The sequence below is a fragment of the Stegodyphus dumicola genome, chromosome 2, assembly GCF_044657685.1.
Source record: "Stegodyphus dumicola isolate Sdum_Otavi_A_Nest chromosome 2, ASM4465768v1".
Taxonomy (NCBI): Eukaryota; Metazoa; Arthropoda; class Arachnida; order Araneae; family Eresidae; genus Stegodyphus; species Stegodyphus dumicola.
This window is the reverse complement of record NC_140769.1, coordinates 54,574,137-54,594,817: the sequence shown is the minus strand read 5'-3', so window position 1 is coordinate 54,594,817 and position 20,681 is coordinate 54,574,137. Positions and strand designations below refer to the sequence as shown.

The 20,681-nt window shown below is 34.7% G+C and overlaps 1 protein-coding gene across 1 annotated transcript in view; it reads right to left on the bottom strand.

Annotated features, from left to right (window-relative positions):
- Positions 1-1,401: 1,401 nt before the first annotated feature.
- The window catches only part of LOC118203814 (adipokinetic hormone/corazonin-related peptide receptor variant I-like), a 28,159-nt gene continuing 8,879 nt past the window's right edge, over positions 1,402-20,681 (bottom strand). Inside the window, exons 2-3 of the mRNA XM_085809913.1 lie at positions 9,773-9,977; positions 1,402-1,985 (exon numbers count right to left, since the gene is read on the bottom strand). Of these exons, the coding sequence (XP_085666039.1) occupies positions 1,402-1,985; positions 9,773-9,977 (789 nt within the window). The remainder of the gene's footprint in view (positions 1,986-9,772; positions 9,978-20,681) is intronic.

Below are 20,681 nucleotides of genomic sequence, written 5' to 3'. Positions count from 1 at the left end.
TTAATAAATATAAATTAGGATAATTTAATGCTTATTTCCTCCCTCAAACTTCAGTGATTTTTCCCCCCTTTTTTGTGATTTACTAATGTATAACATTCTTTAATATATTATAATTTTGTTATATCTTGTATGCCGAAAGAAGTTTAACACAAGTAGTGTTAAACTTTATAAGTTTTCAGGAAATAAAAATATGCTATTAATATTCATAAAGCTTTAATACTTTAGAATCCTAACTTAATAATTAATAATCCTACTGTATAATTAATAATTATACAGTAAATCCATGAAAATATAAATATTTTCAATTTTTTAGCTTTTGCGAATAATATTTGGAATTGGCCATCTACCAGTGCTGAAATTATCCATGTTTTCTAGGACACAATTTCTATGAGAATATGAAAGTACGAACTCCGTTTTTCAAAAATCATGTTGATTAATAATAATTTTCATAACAATCTGAATAGATTCAATGTATATACAAAGAATTCATGGAAGAATTATTATTAACATTATATTTTTGAGGCTCAAAGTGTTAATTATAAAACATTAAACATTAATTAATTTAGAAGTCAAACAACAAAAATCAGCGTTATGTTCTCAAATTTTAACAGAAATTGTTTCGATGGTTTTACCCAACAATCATCCTCAACTGCAAAAGCACAAAGGAACCAAATAAGATATACTGATTAGATAAGATAATAAAAGACTGGACATAAATTAAGCTACTGGCACCACCTGTTGATGAAATGATAAATAAAACATAATTTCCTCAAAGGCTGAAGGCAAAGATGGATTGGAATTAGGGTCGTTAAATAGAACAGAAAGATTTTTTTCAATGTGAAATGTCTCTAAAAAATCTAATTCACCAATGGAAGTTTTTTTTTGAATAACTTTGGCTGCAGAAAAATTTAAAGTGTGATTTTCGGACCAGCAATGCTGGTCAACAGAAGACTTCTGTGTTTCCTTTTTTCTCAGATATGCCTCATGTTCCTTAACGCGAAATTTTAAGGCTCTCTTAGTTTGACCAATGTAAATTAAAAAACACTGTCAAGGAATCCTGTAGATACCCCAGGAATTCATATCCGGAATGGAGTCGAGCATGGAACTCGGAATTTTTTGGTTAAAATAAACCGTTCGTGGTGTAACGGTAGCATACTCGGCGCGTATTCGAGAGATCCAGGTTTGAGTCCCGGCAAAGGCACTGCTCATTTTTCATGTCTTCTGTCTCAAAAATCCTAATGACTTTACACATGTGTAAGCTTTAAAATAAATTAATAATTTTTTGAAACATTTCATTAAAACTGACGATTAGAACAATGTCGGATACCTTAATAATTATAAGTTTTAAATTTATGTCAGGATTATTTAAGTAAAAACCTGCCTCTTGCATAATCCGCAAACTTAACGATCTAGACTATGAATATTAGCTTCGATTTTAGTCTTTGAACAGCATGTTCGGCTTTCATTCGGCAGCTTCCCACAGCTGTTATGATGTTGCAGATTTGACATGATAAGTATGTCTTCCTTCTTCACCAAGGATGAATATGTATCTATCCCATTCAAACTCAAATGCACGGATATAGCCTTCTGAATTGGTTCTCTGATGGGTATCCGTTTAGCTGGTGTAGTAATCTGAGTGTGGTTCGCAGATCCGATGTTTGATGCTTGTTTTCTGCAAAAGATGTTCTTAAAAACCTGCTTGAAATTGAGGACATAACTCCCGTAGACGAGAGGGTTGACGCAAGAATTAGATACTGCGAACATGAACAACGAAGACTGAATGCGGGAATCTACTTTATCTGCAGAAACTGGATCGAAAACGTACCACAACACTATGACTACATAAGGTGTCCAACACCCAAAAAATGTCAGTACAATAATAATTGTCATTCGGAGAGTTCTTGCGCGGGCTCTTTCAATATGGGCGATGTCAGACCTTCTGAGACACAATCGTTGTCTGTAGCGAGGTTCCTGGGATAAGTCTCCTAAAATAAGATATACAATGAATATTGCTGAGAAAATACACAATGAGAAAAATACAACGAATGAAAACTTTTCTTTTATTTCCTGTTTTGATATTTATTATTATAGAAACAGATAAAAAAATGCATTCGAGCTCAAAACTCTATTTATTTATGTAAAAAACCATTATTCAAATAAAAAATGTATTATTTTTCTTTTAAGTTATGTTATAGTTTTCTGGAATATGGCAAAGAGCACGAATGTTACCTGTCTAAGAAGAAGGATGCTTTCGAGAAAAGTTTTCTAAAGGAAACTATCTCGTATTCACGTTATATATGGAAAACCTCCAAAGCCAACCATATAGCCGGCCCGTTCACTTGGTATTTATCCCAGTTTCAAGGCCTAGTATTCGGAAGCCGTAACTGTTTATTCACTGATGGAACATTGTCTTTCGGATAAGAACATTTTAATTAATTTCAATTCGTTGTTTCGTAAACAATTTCCTTAGCTTATAAACAGTTTGATATAATGTATTCGACAACATAGTGACAAAAATACATACTTAAGTGTAAGAAACAATATTTAGAGTAAAACTTCTGTTTCTTTCAATTAACCACTGAAAGCGCAGAAGTTTAAAAAATATATAAATATGAGTTTTATGTGTAGCACCGATAAAAATATATGAAATACCCCAACCAAGTTCTGATTATCAAATTTCAAAAAGAGTTATCATCATTATTACTTGAGGCAGGATAAATTTTAAAATTAAATCTCCCATACTCTCATCTTTCTTCACACATTACTACTGCAATTATATGCTGCTACCATTTGAGGTTAAAAAGAGTAATCTATGGATGTGTCACATGTAAGAAAATTCCTTTAAACTCTTACAATCTGTTTTAGAAAATATACTGTTTAATTTAAAACAGGCAATTGATATATGATAGTACATGCCAATGGTTTGAAAAAATTTATATTTGATGCAATTAAAACATTGGCGTATTCCGTTGACGTAAAAGCTCCTAATAGAGATGGCTTGTTGGGTATAAAAAGATGTTCGAAGAAGAACCGATCTTTTAAATGGTACAAAATCCTCTGACGATTTTTGATTTTTACTCAGAAATATAAAGTAGCTTTATTTTCCAGATATGCACATTTTGAAAGTGTTTATACATCCGAATTATAAGAGAACATGTCATGCATATGTGCTGAGTAAAACATAGAAAATGAAAGTGCTGGACTGGAGGAATGTGAAATTTGCTTGGTGGCACTAACATTTCAAGTGGTTTTATGCCATCTTTCCAGTCACCCTACAAAGGTCTATAAATTACACATGGCTAAACCGTAGCTTTCTTTTCATAATATTTATGGCGCATTTTAACATGCAGTAGTTTTAGTTTTTAAATATTTTAAAGCAGATATCACATTATGGTAAGCCATTTTAAGTGTCAGTAAATTAGTGACACCATACGCAAATTTTCAAGTAACCCTGTTTCTGTTACTTACTGGCATGCAGATGCTAGTTATAAAATAGGTTGTGTCTTCTATTGCGACAGCAGAAAGAGAAAAATACCTTCACAACTAGCAGAGTTAATAAATATTCCTAAACTTTTATCAAACGCTACTATGAAGATGTGTATTATACTTCAAAAAGTGGTATTATTGTTGCTTATGTCACTTGTCTCGTAGTAATACCGGAAAATGTCCACGAATTTTATCATGGCGAGAAAGCACAGAATTGCGTCTGTCGTCGGCATGGGCCCTGGACACTTTATAGATGAAGATACGACTTTGCCTAGTTCCGTTTCATTTTTAAAGGAAAAATCCAAGATTTTCCCACCTTCTTTCCCTACAGGTGACAGGTGAGAGAAGGTCCGGACACCCGGGAGGCTTACATAGACTAATCGGATATCGTCCGGAGATCGCAACTATCTAAAGCTACCCTCCGAAATCAATGCAAAGTCAAAGTACATGGCCATACAAGGGTAAAGTATCAGATTTATCATATCTTCCTTCCCTACAAAGAAACACTGGAGAGGATTCTCCGTGTACTTTAAGTGTCTCCATGCCGCAAAGATACTACTCACTTACGCAGCTACAAGCACTAACTAATATACTGATTAGGACAGCTGAAGAAATGTAACGTATCTAATCATCCTTTCTTTTCCATTGAATTAAATAAATTATTGAAAGATAAGTGAATATTGGCTTTGTTAAGATAGGTGAATATTGGCTTTGTTAAAGATAAGTGAATATTGGCTGTTTGTTATACGTGAAAACTGGAAACTTTGTTCCAAGGGAACTATAAAAAATTTAAATCTTATATTAATAGATATATTCTTTCAAACTTTTTTAATCGCAATTATAAAATTTTCGAACTTATATATTTTGAAAGTACATATCTGCTGGTGAAATGAAAACTGTAGTTATAATTTTCGAACTCTCTACATAAATAAAGACCTTACATCTGGAAGAGTACCTGATAAGATCCAAACCAAGCTAAAAATAATTTTTCAAAAGCATCAAATAAACTTGAGATAATTAGGCTTGATTTATAAATCATAGCTTATTTTTCTAGGTGTAAACTAGCAGTTTTTTCATTCATTAAACCAAAAGATATTTTGCGTTTGATATCCTCAGGAGAAGTGCATCGTTTCCAGCCAAATACTTGCTGTATTATGGCAGCATAAGTTTGTTTCCTGTGTTAAAAAGAAGTGATGTAAAAATGTCCCTTTCGTGGATTTAGAAATCACTAAAGAAAAGTTTTCCCCTCGTTAAGAGCAAAAGAAATTTTAAAAAAAATATTATCTTAATTGTCTGTTATTTCCTTTAAAAATGACAAAAATATCGTAGAAAACTCTAAAAGAAATCCGTTAATGTATCATTTACAGCACAAGTGAATTACGTTTCCCTTTTTATCAACATTGTAATTTATGAAAGAAATCTCGAGAACCGTAATTCAGCTTGATGATCATTTTTTCTGCAAACAAAGTAAAGAATACTTGAACGAAAGATGAGAAGAAAATTCAATAAGAAGTGCATTTTTGAATTCATTAAAATTGAATTGAGATGATGGTGTTTCAGAATGGACTGTCACAAATGTTTAAAATAGCTACATAACTAATGATTAGGAGAGGCGAATAGAAATATATTATTAATTAGTATAATTCAATTACATTAATTATTAGTAACCAAGCTTTTGTAAAAGTCGGTATCCGCCGAATGATGTCACTGAGATTTTAACACGGGGGAAAAAATCATCTTGGTAAGGGAAACTGGCTTGTATTCACATGGCACAATTACTACTTACAAACCTTCGTTGTAAGAAATAAAACATTTACAAAATATCACAAGATGACAATATCGTAGACATGCGCTTTAAGATTTTAAAAGTTTTTCCTATATACTTTCGCTGCTGCAATGTTTAGTACTTTGTGTGTGAGAGAGAGGGATCGAAGAATATTTTCACCCACATATTTTCACAAGTTTTGATCTACAAAATGTGAACTGATCCTTTTGCAGAGGAAGTTTTAAATTATAACTTATTCTCTATGCTTCTAAAACTGAAGCTTACGCATAATTCTGAGTCATTTGTAGCATTTCCCATTAATGTGCTGCTGTATAGCTAGTGGAAAAGATAGATGTCTATTCACAACATGTTATTCACATATCCAAAATACTGCTCTTAGCATGAAGTTGAGAACGATTTATACACTTAGAAGGAAGACAGAAGATACCAGCTATCTCATTTTGCTAGTGGTAATAATAATGGAATCATTGTAGTATCAGGCTTAGGTGAACGCGTTTTGCTTAAACAATCCTTTTCCTGAAGCAGGAAGTAGTAAGTTAATCACTGAGGTTTTATACTGAATTTAAATTTTGTGCTCTAATGTTTGGCAATAGCAGCAGAATCAGACAGATAATTTAGTTTTGGTTATCTGTAATTATCTAAAAATCTTAGATCTTAGTAAATATTTTAATGATATTACTTGCTTCATTATATATGTTAATATTAATGGACAATAAATATCTAGTAAAAGTTCAACACAAGTACTTTAGTTTATGTGAAAAGTACTCGTATATCATTTAGATTCAATTAGAAATGAAGAAATGGGGAAAAAAAAAAAAAAAGTATATATGTCTAGAACGTGTCGTTTACTTCGAAATAATATAAAGTTTATTTCTCGTAACTATAGAAAAATATTTTAATCATTATAATAGGATATTTTGGCAGTTGTTAGCAATTGTTAACGTCACATAATTTGAAGGACTAGCAGAACAAGAAATGGCTTGAGTTCGTCATTAAAATGGGACCAGACTGTAAAAATAAAATGTATTCAATCACTGAAATAAATTTTAACTCTAAGTACGGATTTTTTAAAACAAATATTATCACTAAGTTGAAACAACAAATTCCTAAGTATTTGAAAGTAGAGAGTTGAAGATGCACAGTTAGAAGTTAATGGAATAGAACTTTCAATTTAAGAAAAAACATGACTGGAAAGGAATAATAGGATGAATGTGCTTAGTCCACCGTTCAAAAATAATTGCAAAAAATCTCAAGGTAAATGTAGAAAAAAAGAGGAAAGAAATTTGGGCACATCAGGTACATTGTAAGGATTCATTTAGTTTCATTAACCAGTTATTTTATGTTAATTTGCATTTCTTACCTTCCCGTTTTCCATTTATCTGCCAGAATGTAAATTTCTAACTTACGTATATTCAAATGAGATAGAAAGGAGATTGTATTTAAAGGAAGGTTTTAGAGATTTGAATTAGAGCGTCTTCTGCCTGCTGAATGCCACATTATTAATTTGATTCTCTTGAGAGCTGTATTCTGCTGCGTTGCGTAATTCGAGTCATTTAGGCTTGTCACGCCGACCTTAGGTCCAAACCAACTTACGCGTTTCTCTATCTGTGTAGCCGTTGGGCTAATTTACATTTGCTTAGTTAAGTCAAACTTATTATTTTTGGTTTAAGTGATAAATGCTGGCTATACTGTAAGCACGAATGATGAGTTCTGTTAACTTTTATTTGAGTTCAATAAAAGGGTCCTTTCTCAGTCTGTGTGAAATTATATTATACAAGTTATATTGATAATTCGCTTAAGGTCTTAAAAGTTTCGTACATTATATACTATCAAAGAAAACGAGATTTCATAACATTTTCGTATAAAATATTCTTACGTCTTAATTGGATGATTTTCTGAATAATAAAAGGAGATGGAAACGAATACTGATCCATATCGCAGCTCCAAAATGATAATAATTAACACAGTTGAAAGAAATGAAGAAAATGTATAGCTCCATGCAAGTGTCAAGATACCAGCAATATGCCGCTTAAGACATGTATATTGCAAAACTTAATCCAGAGCAAGAGTCCTTTATTCTGTACGTCTGGTAAACAGATACTGAAAAATTTTTGAGATTACAATACTTCCTTACTTCGTACAAAGAAGTAAAAATAGACTATAAAAAGCCGAAAACATAACTTAATTCTACGGTATATACACGAAAGGAGAGTGAATGGCTTTAGTGTAAAATGATGAGAACAATGTGGAATTTTCTTTTGTAAAAACGTGGAGTAATTTTCTTTAACAAACAACTATTTTTTTATCTTTTCCTTTTCTCATAACATAAGTCATATCTATTTGAAACTCACCAAGCCTCCATTTTATTCAAAATTTGTCCAGTGTGATTTATTGTGCCTATGTCTTTAGATGTTTCTAAAAGGAGACATAGCTGTGTCTCAATGTACAGCCACTCAAAAGAAAAAAATAGAGGGAGACACTTCTATATTTTCCATTCTACTCAGGCGATTGACGAAATTCGTCTAAAAAATCTTTTCATTCTCTATTAGAATATATATATATATAAGATTAATATACAGTATTATTCTAATATGAGAATTTTGACTGAAAATCGGACTTTTTCTGAGATGACATACCAGTTTTACAAATTGCGAAACTCTCTGGGGCATGCTTTTCACAAGTCCGTGCATAACGGCTTGGAAGAGACATGTCAGCTTTTTCACATATATCAGACGGTTGTTGCGCCCTTTAATTCGGCTATCGAACTCGTCCTAGAGGTTCTCGATAGCATTCAGATCTGGACTTTGGGCAAGTCAGCCCATTCATACATTGTCATCATATCAATCCATGGTGGGCCTCGCAACATGACAGCTGGCGATGTCGTCCTGAAAGTAACATGGACCCAATTCATAAAAATGCGACAATGTAGGTATCCCACTGTCATACCAAATAGTTCAATATGCGTCGCTGTTGAGTTTACCATGAATGAGGACCAAGGGTTTAGTCCATACCAGGAGAAACACTCCCAGATCATAATTCTAACTCCGCCGAAGTTAAGTGTGGGCAAAATGCATTCTGGAAGCAGACGTTCTACAGGCAAAAGCGAGTTCTAGACCCTGAAATCCGAACCACAGACAGTGAATCTTGATTCGTGGCTTCAATGAACTCGGTTCCACTGAATAATGGTCCACTGTCAGCGTGCTTTGCACCACATTAACCGAGCAGCGCGGTTGGACATTTTGTCAAAGGCAGCAGCACGACCATGAAAACCACGTAGATGTACTTTTGTCTTATGAATGGTATTCCTCAAAATAGCATTCTCGGTTGCCTGTTGAAACTCCTGGAGTATGTGGCCCATCAGCTGGGTGCGGCTCTTCCGAATTTCTCTAGACAGCACCCGTCGGTCCATATCTCTCAGGTTCTCAGGTCTAATCACCGCTCGCAATGCGCTTCTGAATCACATTTACCATAATCACATATACATAGTATGTTGTGTCGAATTTGGGTAATTCAGCTTACTAGATATGCCCCTTAAAGATCGGAAATTTTTGTGATACCTGACAATTCCACCTTTCTCGAAATCAGTTAACTCTTCACTTTGTAGCATCTTGCTTGTCACTAATGCCAATGTTCTTTCCTACGCAATATTTAATGGTGGAGGACGTGATCTGTATCATGACCGCAAATATCGGTATTTGCATGGGTGTCCAAATACTTCTTGGTAGATAATGTATTAGAACAATGCTATAATAAATCTAGCATATGTCCTAAGACATGAGAAACGCATGTTGAATTTCGTACATCAAGTATGGATTTTATCCCTTTTTTCTCGACTGGTTGTGCAACACAAGCAGTTTCATTGAAAGTGATTATGCTCTAGTTTACAACTACTTTATTAGAATAATATCGCTGCGTGAAAGCTTTGCATCTTACACCATTTCGCACAAATTTTGTGAATCAGGGAATTAGGATTCTCACATCTTTCTTCATCTTCATCTGGAGACCTATGTTTCAAGATCTTTTTATGTTCCTTCTTACGCTGTTCAGCTCTTTCTTGTTGAACTTATTTTTATTGCTCTCCAGTAATTTCATTAGGTGCCTATTGTTAATTTTCTCAACCCAAGCTTGGAGACACAATATCGTAAGTAAGAAAAAGGTCCAGTAATAACTCCCTGCCAGCTTTCTTAATGACAGTTAAACAATGGAAAATATTAAAATGATGTTTCCAGAAGTTTCCGAAATATTTTCGAAAACCGTAAGTTGCTCATTTGAAAATACGCCATCCGAGGCGTTTTCGTCTCTCGAGACACCATTTGTCATCCGAGGCGTTTTTTGTTCAAATAATTGCTCGTGAACCGAATTATTCGTGAGGTGAGGCCTTTGGCATCCTAAGTATCATTGCATTAGATATTAAATCAATATCCACATTATAACAAAATACATCTATTTATATAAATGTTGTAAATTTTTATATGAATTGCTGATGATTATTATACTTACCATCAGACTCTCTGGATCTTCTTGAAATTTCCCAAAGTATGCGAGAATAACACGCAATTATAATTAACAAAGGCACTCCATATAGAGCTAACAGACAGAAGATATTGTACACCATCTTGTGATAAAGCGAAGGAAAAAAGTTGAAACTGACACACTGCAGAAACTGTGGATAATCAGGATGGTTTTCTACGTGAAAAATGACACTCTGGAATAGAAATATTAGAATATTAAAGCAGCATTTTAATGAATACCACATTCATATAAAATTAATGGGTTAAAATTACTGTATATAATTTTATACCAAGAGAAAAAAGTAAATCTTAAAGATGTAGGAACATATCTAATTTCATCTGAAGTTTGTGATTTAATTTCGTCTGAAGTTGTTGCGTGATCAGTGCTTTTAATACTGATATTGTAATTATTGACATGCATGAAATTTGAAATCTGTACGAATGTTCATCTGAAAATCGTCATCAGTCAGTATTTTCAGGAGATTAACCAGAAGGTGAATGGGAAATCAAGTTGAGTCTGTAAATTAGACCGAAAACAGCTGAAGCTCAAAGATCACGAGTTGCATTTAACCAAACGGTATTGCGCAACGAATATTTGGAAAATTTAATTGCTCATTGTCTTAAATGGATACACCCGTTGATATCATTATTACGTTTATACTACAGAATGTCTTTGCTCCAGGATTACCAACAAGTTCTCGACACACATAAAACCCAAAAGATATGGAAGCAAAACTACTGAATCTCATAGTACCTCATGGAAATTTGAATAAGAAAATTGGAGGGAACTCATTTTATAGTTAGTCTAGCATTTACGGCAGAGCGTTTTTGATTTTCTAACCAGCAGATTAAAGCAGATTGTTTCTCTTCAAAAAAACTATCATTAAATATGTAAGACTGCTGACAGAAAAGGAAAAGTTGATTACGGATCAAAGACTTTTGCGAGGCAAAAGCTAAGAGAGATCGGCTTCTAAAAAAGATAGAACCAAAAGCAATACAGTACAATTGCTAGGAGAAAACGAGCAAGCTTTTTAAAGAACTACGCTTTAAAGAAAAGCGGTACGCTTTAAATGTTGTATATCGAATAACAATTATAAAACAGATAGTTTAAAACTCGCAAAATCTGAACAATCATAAAAATGTGTTCAATCTGTATGAAAAAACGGCTGCATTTCTATAATCAGGTTCAAACATGCAATAGTAAAATTAAAGTCGCTTTTTGTCAAAACTTTTATTCAATAAAAACGATATTTGTTAAGAAATGTCTAAAACCTGTATTTTAAACTGTAAAACCATTACGTTATTTTGAAGCAGGAGATGTAAAAAATGTGAGTGTCTTCGCCGGGACTCGAACCTGGACCTCTAGAATACGGGCCGATTGTGCTACTGATACACCACGAAGGCATGCTGGAAGGAGGTAGAAAATACCTTACAAAATATTTATGAATATCTACAGCCAAATTGCAAAGAAAATGATTTGGTGGGAGCTTTCAAATCCTTCTAATGCAAGATAGTTACGTTTGGCAAACTACAGACTACACTTGTGCAAGCGCTTCGGGGAAAATTGTGGAAAAAATGGTAATAACGAAGTTAAACTGACACTTGGGATAATAAAATCTATTGTGTTCTGAGCGGGCTGAACTTCCTAAAGTCGATTATTTAATTTGCACGTAGCATTCTTAACCCAGGCTATTAAAAATGTTTAGATAAAAAAAAAAAGGTTCTGTCTGCTGGGTATAAGGGGTTCTTAAAATGTTTTAATGAAATAAGCGGGCTGTTAGTACCCATCAAGATGAGAAATATTTATTATGAAATACAGACTCAGATTTGACTTAGATTATCAGAAGAGTAAATTTGAGGCACATCCAATAAGCATTAGTTTTTAGTTCTGATAACATTTCTGTCCTGCAGGAGACATAGCAAATGTCCAGAAGATCATCATCAAGCAATTGCCGTATACAAATTTCCAGTAAAAAGAAACAACATCGACAATTGTAGGTGACTGACTTCTCAGTACAAAGTCATCGCAGTTAAATAACCATAATGTTTATGTTACCAATTGATTTTCTATAGACACCTGTTATAAGCTACATTTTATTTAACATCTTTATAAAGGATTCTATTATTGCTTCGAATCCTGTAGCAGGATTTAAATGTTTATTTTATTCAAATGAAGATTTCTTCAGTATACAGACACGAAAAATCTTAATTTTTATAAAGATAAGACACTAGAAAAATGAAAATAATATATTTATTTGCAAAAGCTATCATTCAAACTTCATGCATTCACATATAGAACTGGAGTTATATTACTCGTTCAATCTTCGGCTACAACTGAGAAAGTTATACGTTAAATATTCATAAAAAAAAAAGAAGAAATTATGATAAAGAAGTGCGTTTTTCAAGAAAATACTCACAAGGAAGTCGGATGGTTTTAGCAGCAAAAACAATTTTAGTTAAAAATGCCACCGGTAGAGTGCGCTGACATGCGAGAGATTTAGCAGAATAATGCAAATTAATCTTGCAGTAAAAAACTGTCATACACGAGGATTTATCTTCCTCTTTCAGAATGCTATCATTTACCCAAGCTAGCGTTGTTGTTGAAGGTGTTCTATTTGAATGGGAGAGTCGGCAACTGTTGCGTTTTCGCATGACGAAATTTCGCACGACGAAAGGACTGAAGACAAGGAATGGCCCTGTACCATGTTCTGAAATACTAAAGCTTGTCCCACGGTTCTAAGAAACTGGCTCTTTGGAGAATCGATCACGAAGTGGAAGACCCTCGTTGGTGAAGCGCCGAATTACTGCCGTGGAAACCACTATGAATGATATAGTGGAGGAATCATCCATAGGGAGTGGCAGTGCTCGTATAGCTGGAAGGATACTGGATGGGTCTCACTCATCGATTCGATGTATCCTTCACGGTATATTGCATCTCTATCTCTTTTAATTGCAATCACTGTATGAGTTACGACCGGGAGACACAGCTATGATCCATTTGCCGAGTGGTCTAAGGCAAGAACTGAAAGCGTGTTCAGCGTTTTCTGGATGGAGGATGCGCACTTCACACTGAACGGGCATGTCAACGCCTAGAACACTCGTATATGGGCGACGTCAAATCTTCATGAATACACGAAGAAGTCATTGCATCCAGCCAAAATGAAGATCTAGTGCGGCTTCACCTCATCTTTCATTGTCAGACCATTCTTTTTTGAAGAACCGTGTAACATATCTGGCCGAAAACGTGCACAGTAACCGTTATCTCATTCTTTTGAGTGATAAAGTCGTGCCCGCATTAAATCAAATAAGTGTGTTATCTGTAATAAGCTTTATGTAGGACGGCGACACCGCCACATTATGCCAATCTAGTAAAACGATTCTTGGTGAGTACCTTTGGGGCAGACAGAGTGATCAATCGAGGTGGCAAAATCGTATGGCTTCCACGATCACCCGACCTCACTCCGGTCGACTTCTGGTAGTGCGACTATTTGAAACCACTTGTGTTCCATTTATCCCCTTCAACATCGGCTGAACTCAAAGATTCTACCTGTCGTAAGTATTTCGAAATTCAGTCCGACATGCTGCATTCAGCTGTAACAGGTGTTATGAATCGTCTTAATTGTGTTACACAATGTTCTGTCCTTGTGAGTCCTTTCTTGCAAACCGCTCTTCTTTATCGTAATTTCTTCCTCTTTTTATGAATTTTTAAAGTTTTAACGAACTTTCGCCTCACCCGGTATATGTTCTAACATGATGTTTGATGATAAGCTAAGTTCGGAGCTTATTTTTGTACGCATCTGAAAAATAACTGTGCCGTACAATAGAGTCTCTGGAATATATGTCAGTGAGGATCAGTCAAATAGTGTAAAACGATTTTTTAAATCGTTAATAGATCCATTATCTTTCATATATATAATATGTAAATTTAAGAACTGGAAAAGTTTCCAAAATGCAAATTAGAAATGCATGGTAATGCTTTGTTTCTTGTATTCGCTAACAACTACTATAGTTGATATGATATAAAAACGAAATTGTACTATTTATTTAAAACTAGAAGACGAAAGTTACATATTCTGCACATTGCTATCGAATTTTCAGTACTGTGTAACAGTTTAAAAATTAATATGATTACTAAAATGAATTCCTGCATCAAACTACCAATCTCAGTTTACTCAAAGGAGCAATTCGCAATCGTTTCGGCCCCCTCTGTTTCAAGGCTCCAATTAATTAGTTATTTTTTTAAAATAACAAACATAAAACAAAGAGCTCACAAATATCCAACTGATATGCCCCTTCACTTCATAAATCCGCCATTGAAGTGCATAAACTGGTTTCTGATAAATAATTAAAGGAATGCCGTTTAAAATTTTCCTTAATTTAAACCGCTATACATATGGCATCGATTTAAAGAAACAACAGAATATTAGTACCGTACGGGGTCGACGGAGAGTACTAAATAAAAATTAAATCATTGGATCTTAATCACATTATGAATTCAGCGAAGATGAATATTAAATCGAGATTTTAATTAAAAGATCATTCCGGTATTGTTCTGTGGTGGGTATATTTTGCCTCCGTTTATTTATATATGCTTATTTTCGTAAGATAGTTATAAGAGAAAGAATAATATCTCATTACTTTCAGTTGTCAGTTGGATTGTAGTAATATAAAAAGCCTCATTGTATATTCTGAGACGAGCAAAGCAGTTTCTGTGTTACAGAAGCAGATTATTCTGCACAACGAATCTGTTTAAATGCACAAAGCAATAAAGAGTTAGCTGCTAAATTGAAGAAGATAAAATATTGAGCCCAAAATCACTTGAACTCGATCAGGTGCTCTACTGACTGAGCTGAGAAAACCCATTGTCCATTTTCAAATAATTTCCAATTTAACATAGAGGTTCATGTAATTTAACCTACAGAATGTGAGCTGATGCGCTCGTGGCAAATTCTTCCTTACACCTAGAAGTGAGGCATGTCTCGGCTATGCATATCGAGAATTTAGATACCTCTAACCTTCGAACCTCTCTTTATTTGGGGCCATTGTAACATTTCGGACCAAATGAAGATCAAACTCAGAACTTGCTGACGTGTAATGTGCCAGTTAAGCTGTATGAAGAGGCTAAGGGGCTTCATAATTTGAGCTTGACTGGTTGATCTAATTGTAATATGACTTGGAGTCCTGTATTAAAATGCTACGCAAATAACGAGATATAATCCTGAACTCCTGTAACGTTTTCAAAGATAAGAACTGTAATAAAAATTTTCAAAATATATTAAAAGGTTCTTCATGAACGTAATAACGAATAAGTGCCGTCCAGAGACCAATTGAAATTGACGATGAACATGTTATTAATTTTCTCTTTCCTGTTATGAGAATCATGTTATTTAAATAAGAAAAATTAAATTGTTACAAGAACCATTAACATTTCTTTTATTATTTATTTTAATAAATGTAGATAATTGCCAGTCTTTCATACATTTAAAGAATTAAATTTGAGAAGATAAAACTTGCTCAAGACATATTTTTGAACAGAGACCATGCCATACGTCTCACAAAACTCATTCATTCATTTCTACATTATAACGTTGCGCGCCTCTAACTAGCACGCAACCAAGAGGTGACTGTGAAAGCTTGTATAAACCACAGAGTCTTATAAAGGGTTTAAGTCCCTTTTTATTCAACGTACTAAATTACAATTGCGTCCTCTTGACGCTTACAAACTGTGCCAACTAGGCAGTCAAATAAAAATAAAAACCTGAAAAGAAAGTAAAGACAATATTCTAACTACGAGGCTCTCTAAAATAACTAACTCACCGCGTTTTACAAATACCGCAGCTAATTCAGCAGACTTGAAGCTCACTGGAACAATTGCAACTACTTCCCGCCAAGCACATAGGCCGCAACGCGGGGTTCTTCAATTCTCGATTTCTACCTCCGCGCTCGCTAAGTAAGAATAACTCTCTCACCGAACTAGTTTCCTTCTATTTAAATCATACTACTTCCGCTGATAATTTGAATGCTTGCGCGTTCTACTCAAATTTACATATTCTGGCATTGGCAGTTCCAGGGGAAAGTAAGGCTTGACAGGAAAGATAGTTTAAACTTAAAATAAATGTTAGTTAAAATAAATATAAACCCTACATTTGCCGCTGCCAGAATTTGGAAAACTTGGAAGCAGGTCCTACAAACGACCTGTTGTAAGTTTATCTAATTCTGAACTAACTGGCGAAAGCCTCGTTTACACAAAAAAAAAATCTTATGTAACAATTATATACTAAAATTCTTTTGCTTGTTACAAAGCTTTCTTCTTACAGCAACTTTTCCTGGACTTCATCAATCAATCTTGGTCTTTCCTTCCAGCATCTGGAAGCAATAAGTATCAGTATCTTTCTACATACATTATAATTTACACTTTCTTGACACAATAAATTTTTGTTTTTAACGATTCGTTTTTCTTAGTTATTGCTTACTTCACATTCATTCAATTTTTCAAGCATTAATTTAACTTTACCCTGGCTCTCCACCATGTGTGGTGTCAAACGGGAATATTCGTGTTTTAGTCTTACAACACTTCCCCTAACCACCATGATTTGTTAGAATTCAACAACCAAATAGACACACCTTACTCGACATTCTACAACTCAATGAGCTACTTTAATAGTCTTAAAAATTCAAATGTAGGTGGAGAACCCTACAAAACACATTCATTCTAACTTCCCCTTCATTCATCTTTAAACATGCAGGGTTTCGCTCTAAAGCATGACTTTATCTACAATTTACTACTTAAATTTTGACTTCATTGCTTTTAAGCATTCACTTTTAGCATCTACAATTTTATGCTTCTAGACTAAATTCTACTTTTACATAACATGCAAGTATTTACATACATTTACAAAAGTTTAATACATATGCTTTTTACAATTTACCATAAAATGAATAAGAGAAAATAAATTTTTACTTTACTCATTCTTCACCAAGCTGGTGGCACTGAAACTAAAATTCTTATTAGTACAAGAATACGAAGTTATTTTTATCTCCGGCCAAATTTTGGCTTTAACATAACAGAATTAGTCTTTCGACCAACAGAAAATGCTTGTTTTTAGCTTTTACACTTAAAGAAAATAATACTTTTGCCTTAGCTAAATAAAGTAAAACAAAACTAAGTCTCAACCGAGACATATTGACTTTCGTCAAAACATAGAACTTCGTACTTATGCATAACATTTCGGAACAAAAGAGAAAAAAAATTTATAGAAGGTTTTAACTTATCTTTGAATTTTCGATGCTTGAAACTCCGTCATCCGTTTTTGACAAAATTGATCCCAAGTTAGAGGTGTCATGGATGTCAATCTTCTCCTTATTGATCTCCGCGTGTCGTCCCCGTTGATCTTTCTTTTGCGTCCTCTACATGCTGGCCTCTTGACGGAGTAATCGTCTGGTTGTTGGCCTTTGCGTTTCTGCCTGGGACGGCTGGTCTTGACGTCCTCCGGTCTGGAGTCCTTGGATTTCTTCTGTTCCTCGTACTTCTGTGCCTCCTGTTGGCGTTTCAGTTTCCGGAACGGCGGCCTTGCTGGCACCTGACTCTGTGGCCGTGTGCGCGTTCTCCTTGATGTGTAATTTCTCCTGCCATCTTTTGTAGGTGGTGTTTTCGTCTTTACCACGGTTTCTTTACCCGGTTCATCTGTATTTTTGTTTTTCTTAAACGCCGGAGTTTGAAACTCATTTTTTCTTTTTGATACCGACGTCCGGGTTGTAGAAGTGCTAGGTCTCTCTTCAGTTCTCCGTTTCTTGGGTGGTGGAATAGTTGTTGCAGTCTCTGGCCCTTCTATTTCGTTTAGACTTGAGTCCTGCAAAAAACTTTTAAGGATTTCAAAATCATTTGGATTATAGTATTTTTTCACCTGGTCGGGACTTGCTTTACAGATTTCCCCTCTCTCGTTTTTAAGATATAAGACTACTCCTTTGATTTCCTGAATTACATAGGGGCCTTCAAACTTTGGAGCTAGCTTTGCCATAAAATTGTCTGGGGCACTTGAAAATTTCAGTTTCAATACTTTATCCCCAACTTTAAAATCTGCTTCACGGCGTTTTCTATCATAATAAATTTTCTGCCTATTTCTTGCCGTATCCGAGGTTTTAAGTGCCTGATCAATTAGCTTTTGCACGTCCTTTTGTCTAAATTCCTGCTCTCTTTGTTGCACAAAGAATAATTTATCTAAAGGTGTAATTAACTTTCGGCCTAAAAATAATTCTGCTGGAGTTTTTCCCGTAGTATCATGATGTGCCGTTCTTAAAGCATAAGCTAATTCATTTATGTAGCCATCCCAGCGCTTGTGATGTGTGCTAACGTAACTGCGAATTATTTTTACAATGTTTTTATTAACTCTTTCTGCTATGTTAGCCTGTGGTCTATACGGAACCATTTTGATATGGCGTATATCAAGTCCATTGCATATGTTTTCAAATATTTGACTAATGAATTGTTTTCCGTTATCGCTAATGACTTTTATCGGTGCACCGTATTTTAAAATGTATCTGTGTAAGAATGCATCTGCGACTGTTTTGGCTGACGCGCGTTTAAGTGGAACAATTTCTATCCATTTTGAAAAATGATCTACTATTACTAAAAGAAAACGATTTTTATTTAACTCGCTCTGGGGGAAGGGACCAAGGAGATCTATGCCTAAAATTTCATTCGGAAATGTAGCGCGAATGCTATTTAAGTACCCGGCCGGGCTGTAATTAATATCATTTATTAACTGACATTGATTGCAGGACCTGACATACGCCGTTACTATTTTGTATAATTGCGGGAAATATACCGCCTCGCGTACCCTTTTTAAAGTCTTTCTGACCCCGAGGTGGCCCGCTGTTTTTTTTTCGTGCAACTCCTTCAAAATGCTTAATCGAAGCGAGGCTGGGATGACAGGCTTATACTCAAGATTTTCGTTTGTTGTTTTCGTATAGAATAATAAATTATCTATTATTTCATAGTTTTTTGCTCTATTTTTTATCGCATCGATATCTGTGTGCTCAAAGCTTTCGGGGTCTTTCAAATAAGCATAGATATTTCCAAATTCAGGATCAGCTTTCAGTTCAGTAATAACCGTATCTCTAGAATCTAAAATTTTTGAAGTCAACACAGCGCATTTAAGTTCATTACCTTCATCGTCCAGTTTTATACGAGAAAGTGCGTCAGCTACATTGTTTTCCTTACCCGGTTTATATTTTATTGTGATATTATATTCTTGGAGTTTTAAAGCCCATCTTATTAACCTGGGCGTTAGGTTTTTTCCCGAGTAAAGTCTACCAACAGCCGCATGATCCGAAAAGACTGTTACTGGCGATTTGCCGAAATAAACTCGAAATTTGTGTACAGCCATTAATACGGCTAATGTTTCTCTTTCTGTAGCTGTATAATTCCTTTGTGTTTGATTCAATGTTTTACTAAAAAATGCCAGCGGATGGTTATTTTGCATAAGAACCGCACCCACCGCATAGTCTGATGCATCTGCCGCAATTTCCAGGTTTTCGTCCCCCTCAGGGAATTTTAAAACAGGGGCATTAATAAGCGCTTCTTTTAATCTTTCAAAAGCTGTGTTCGCTTCCGCTGTCCACGTAAATTTAATCTTTTTTCTTTTGATTACTAAGAGTGGTTCAACAATATTAGCGAAATCTTTTATGAAAGATCGATAGTAAGAACATAGTCCAAGGAAAGACGAAAGTTTCTTGGCGGTGTTGGGCGGTGGGAAATTCTTAATAGCTTTTATTTTTGAATCTTGCGTTTCTATACCCTTTTGTGAAATTTTATAACCGAGATATTTAAGTTCTTTAGTTGCGAACTTGCATTTTGAGGCGTTAATTGTAAGACCGGCCTCTTTTAATAATTTAAAAACTTGTTCGAGGTCCCTAATGTGTTGTTCCAACGTACTACTCGTTATAATTATATCTTCTAGATAAATTAAAGTTGATTTTCCTAGGACAGGCTTTAGAACAATGTCCATAGCTCTCTGGAATGTTGATGGGGCCCCACACAACCCAAAAGGCATGCGTAAAAATGCATAAGTGCCCGATTTTGTTATAAACGCGGTTTTATGTACATCTTCGGGTCTCATAGCTATTTGATAGTAGCCAGACGTTAAGTCCAAAGTAGACATATATCTCGTCGATTTGATCTGTCTAATGATCTCGTCTATAACCGGCAAAGGGTAAACTGGAAATTTAGTTATGCTATTTAGTTTTCTATAATCGATAGCAAACCTCCAAGCCCTTTTATCCGAAGGAGGAAACTCGTTCTTTTTCCTACATAGTACGACTGGACTCGCGTATTCACTATTTATGGGCGTTATTATTTTATTCTTTAACATCTCCTGAATATGTTCTTCGATGATTACGTCTTTTTGTTTGTCATAGCGGTAAGGTTTAGTCCTACAAGGTTTTTCGGCATTTAATTGAATCTTTTGAGTCACGATCTGACAGTTTCCCGATTTTTCTGAAAACAAATGAGAAAAATTACTCACCACTTGCTGTATTGCTTTACTTTCCTGGTCATTCAAATGGCTAAGGTCCAATTCAGGTGTCTCCGCAGGTTCCACCACCCTCTGGTCCATCTCCAGCACCACGGAACTATCTTGAAAATTTAATTTGGCCCTCGCGGCCCTTAAAAAGTCCATACCTAAAATAAGAGAGTGTTGGAGGTGTTTCACCACAAAAATTAATACTTTGAGATTTTCCTCTTTTATCTGTAAGTTTAATGATACTTTCCCGATGCAGTGACATGTTTTTCCTTGCGCCGCTATAATTTCCGTATTTCTGGTTTTAAAGAGTCGTATCCTATAAAAATTCTTTTTGAAGAACTTTTCACTCATGAAATTTCCTTCTGCCCCTGTATCGAT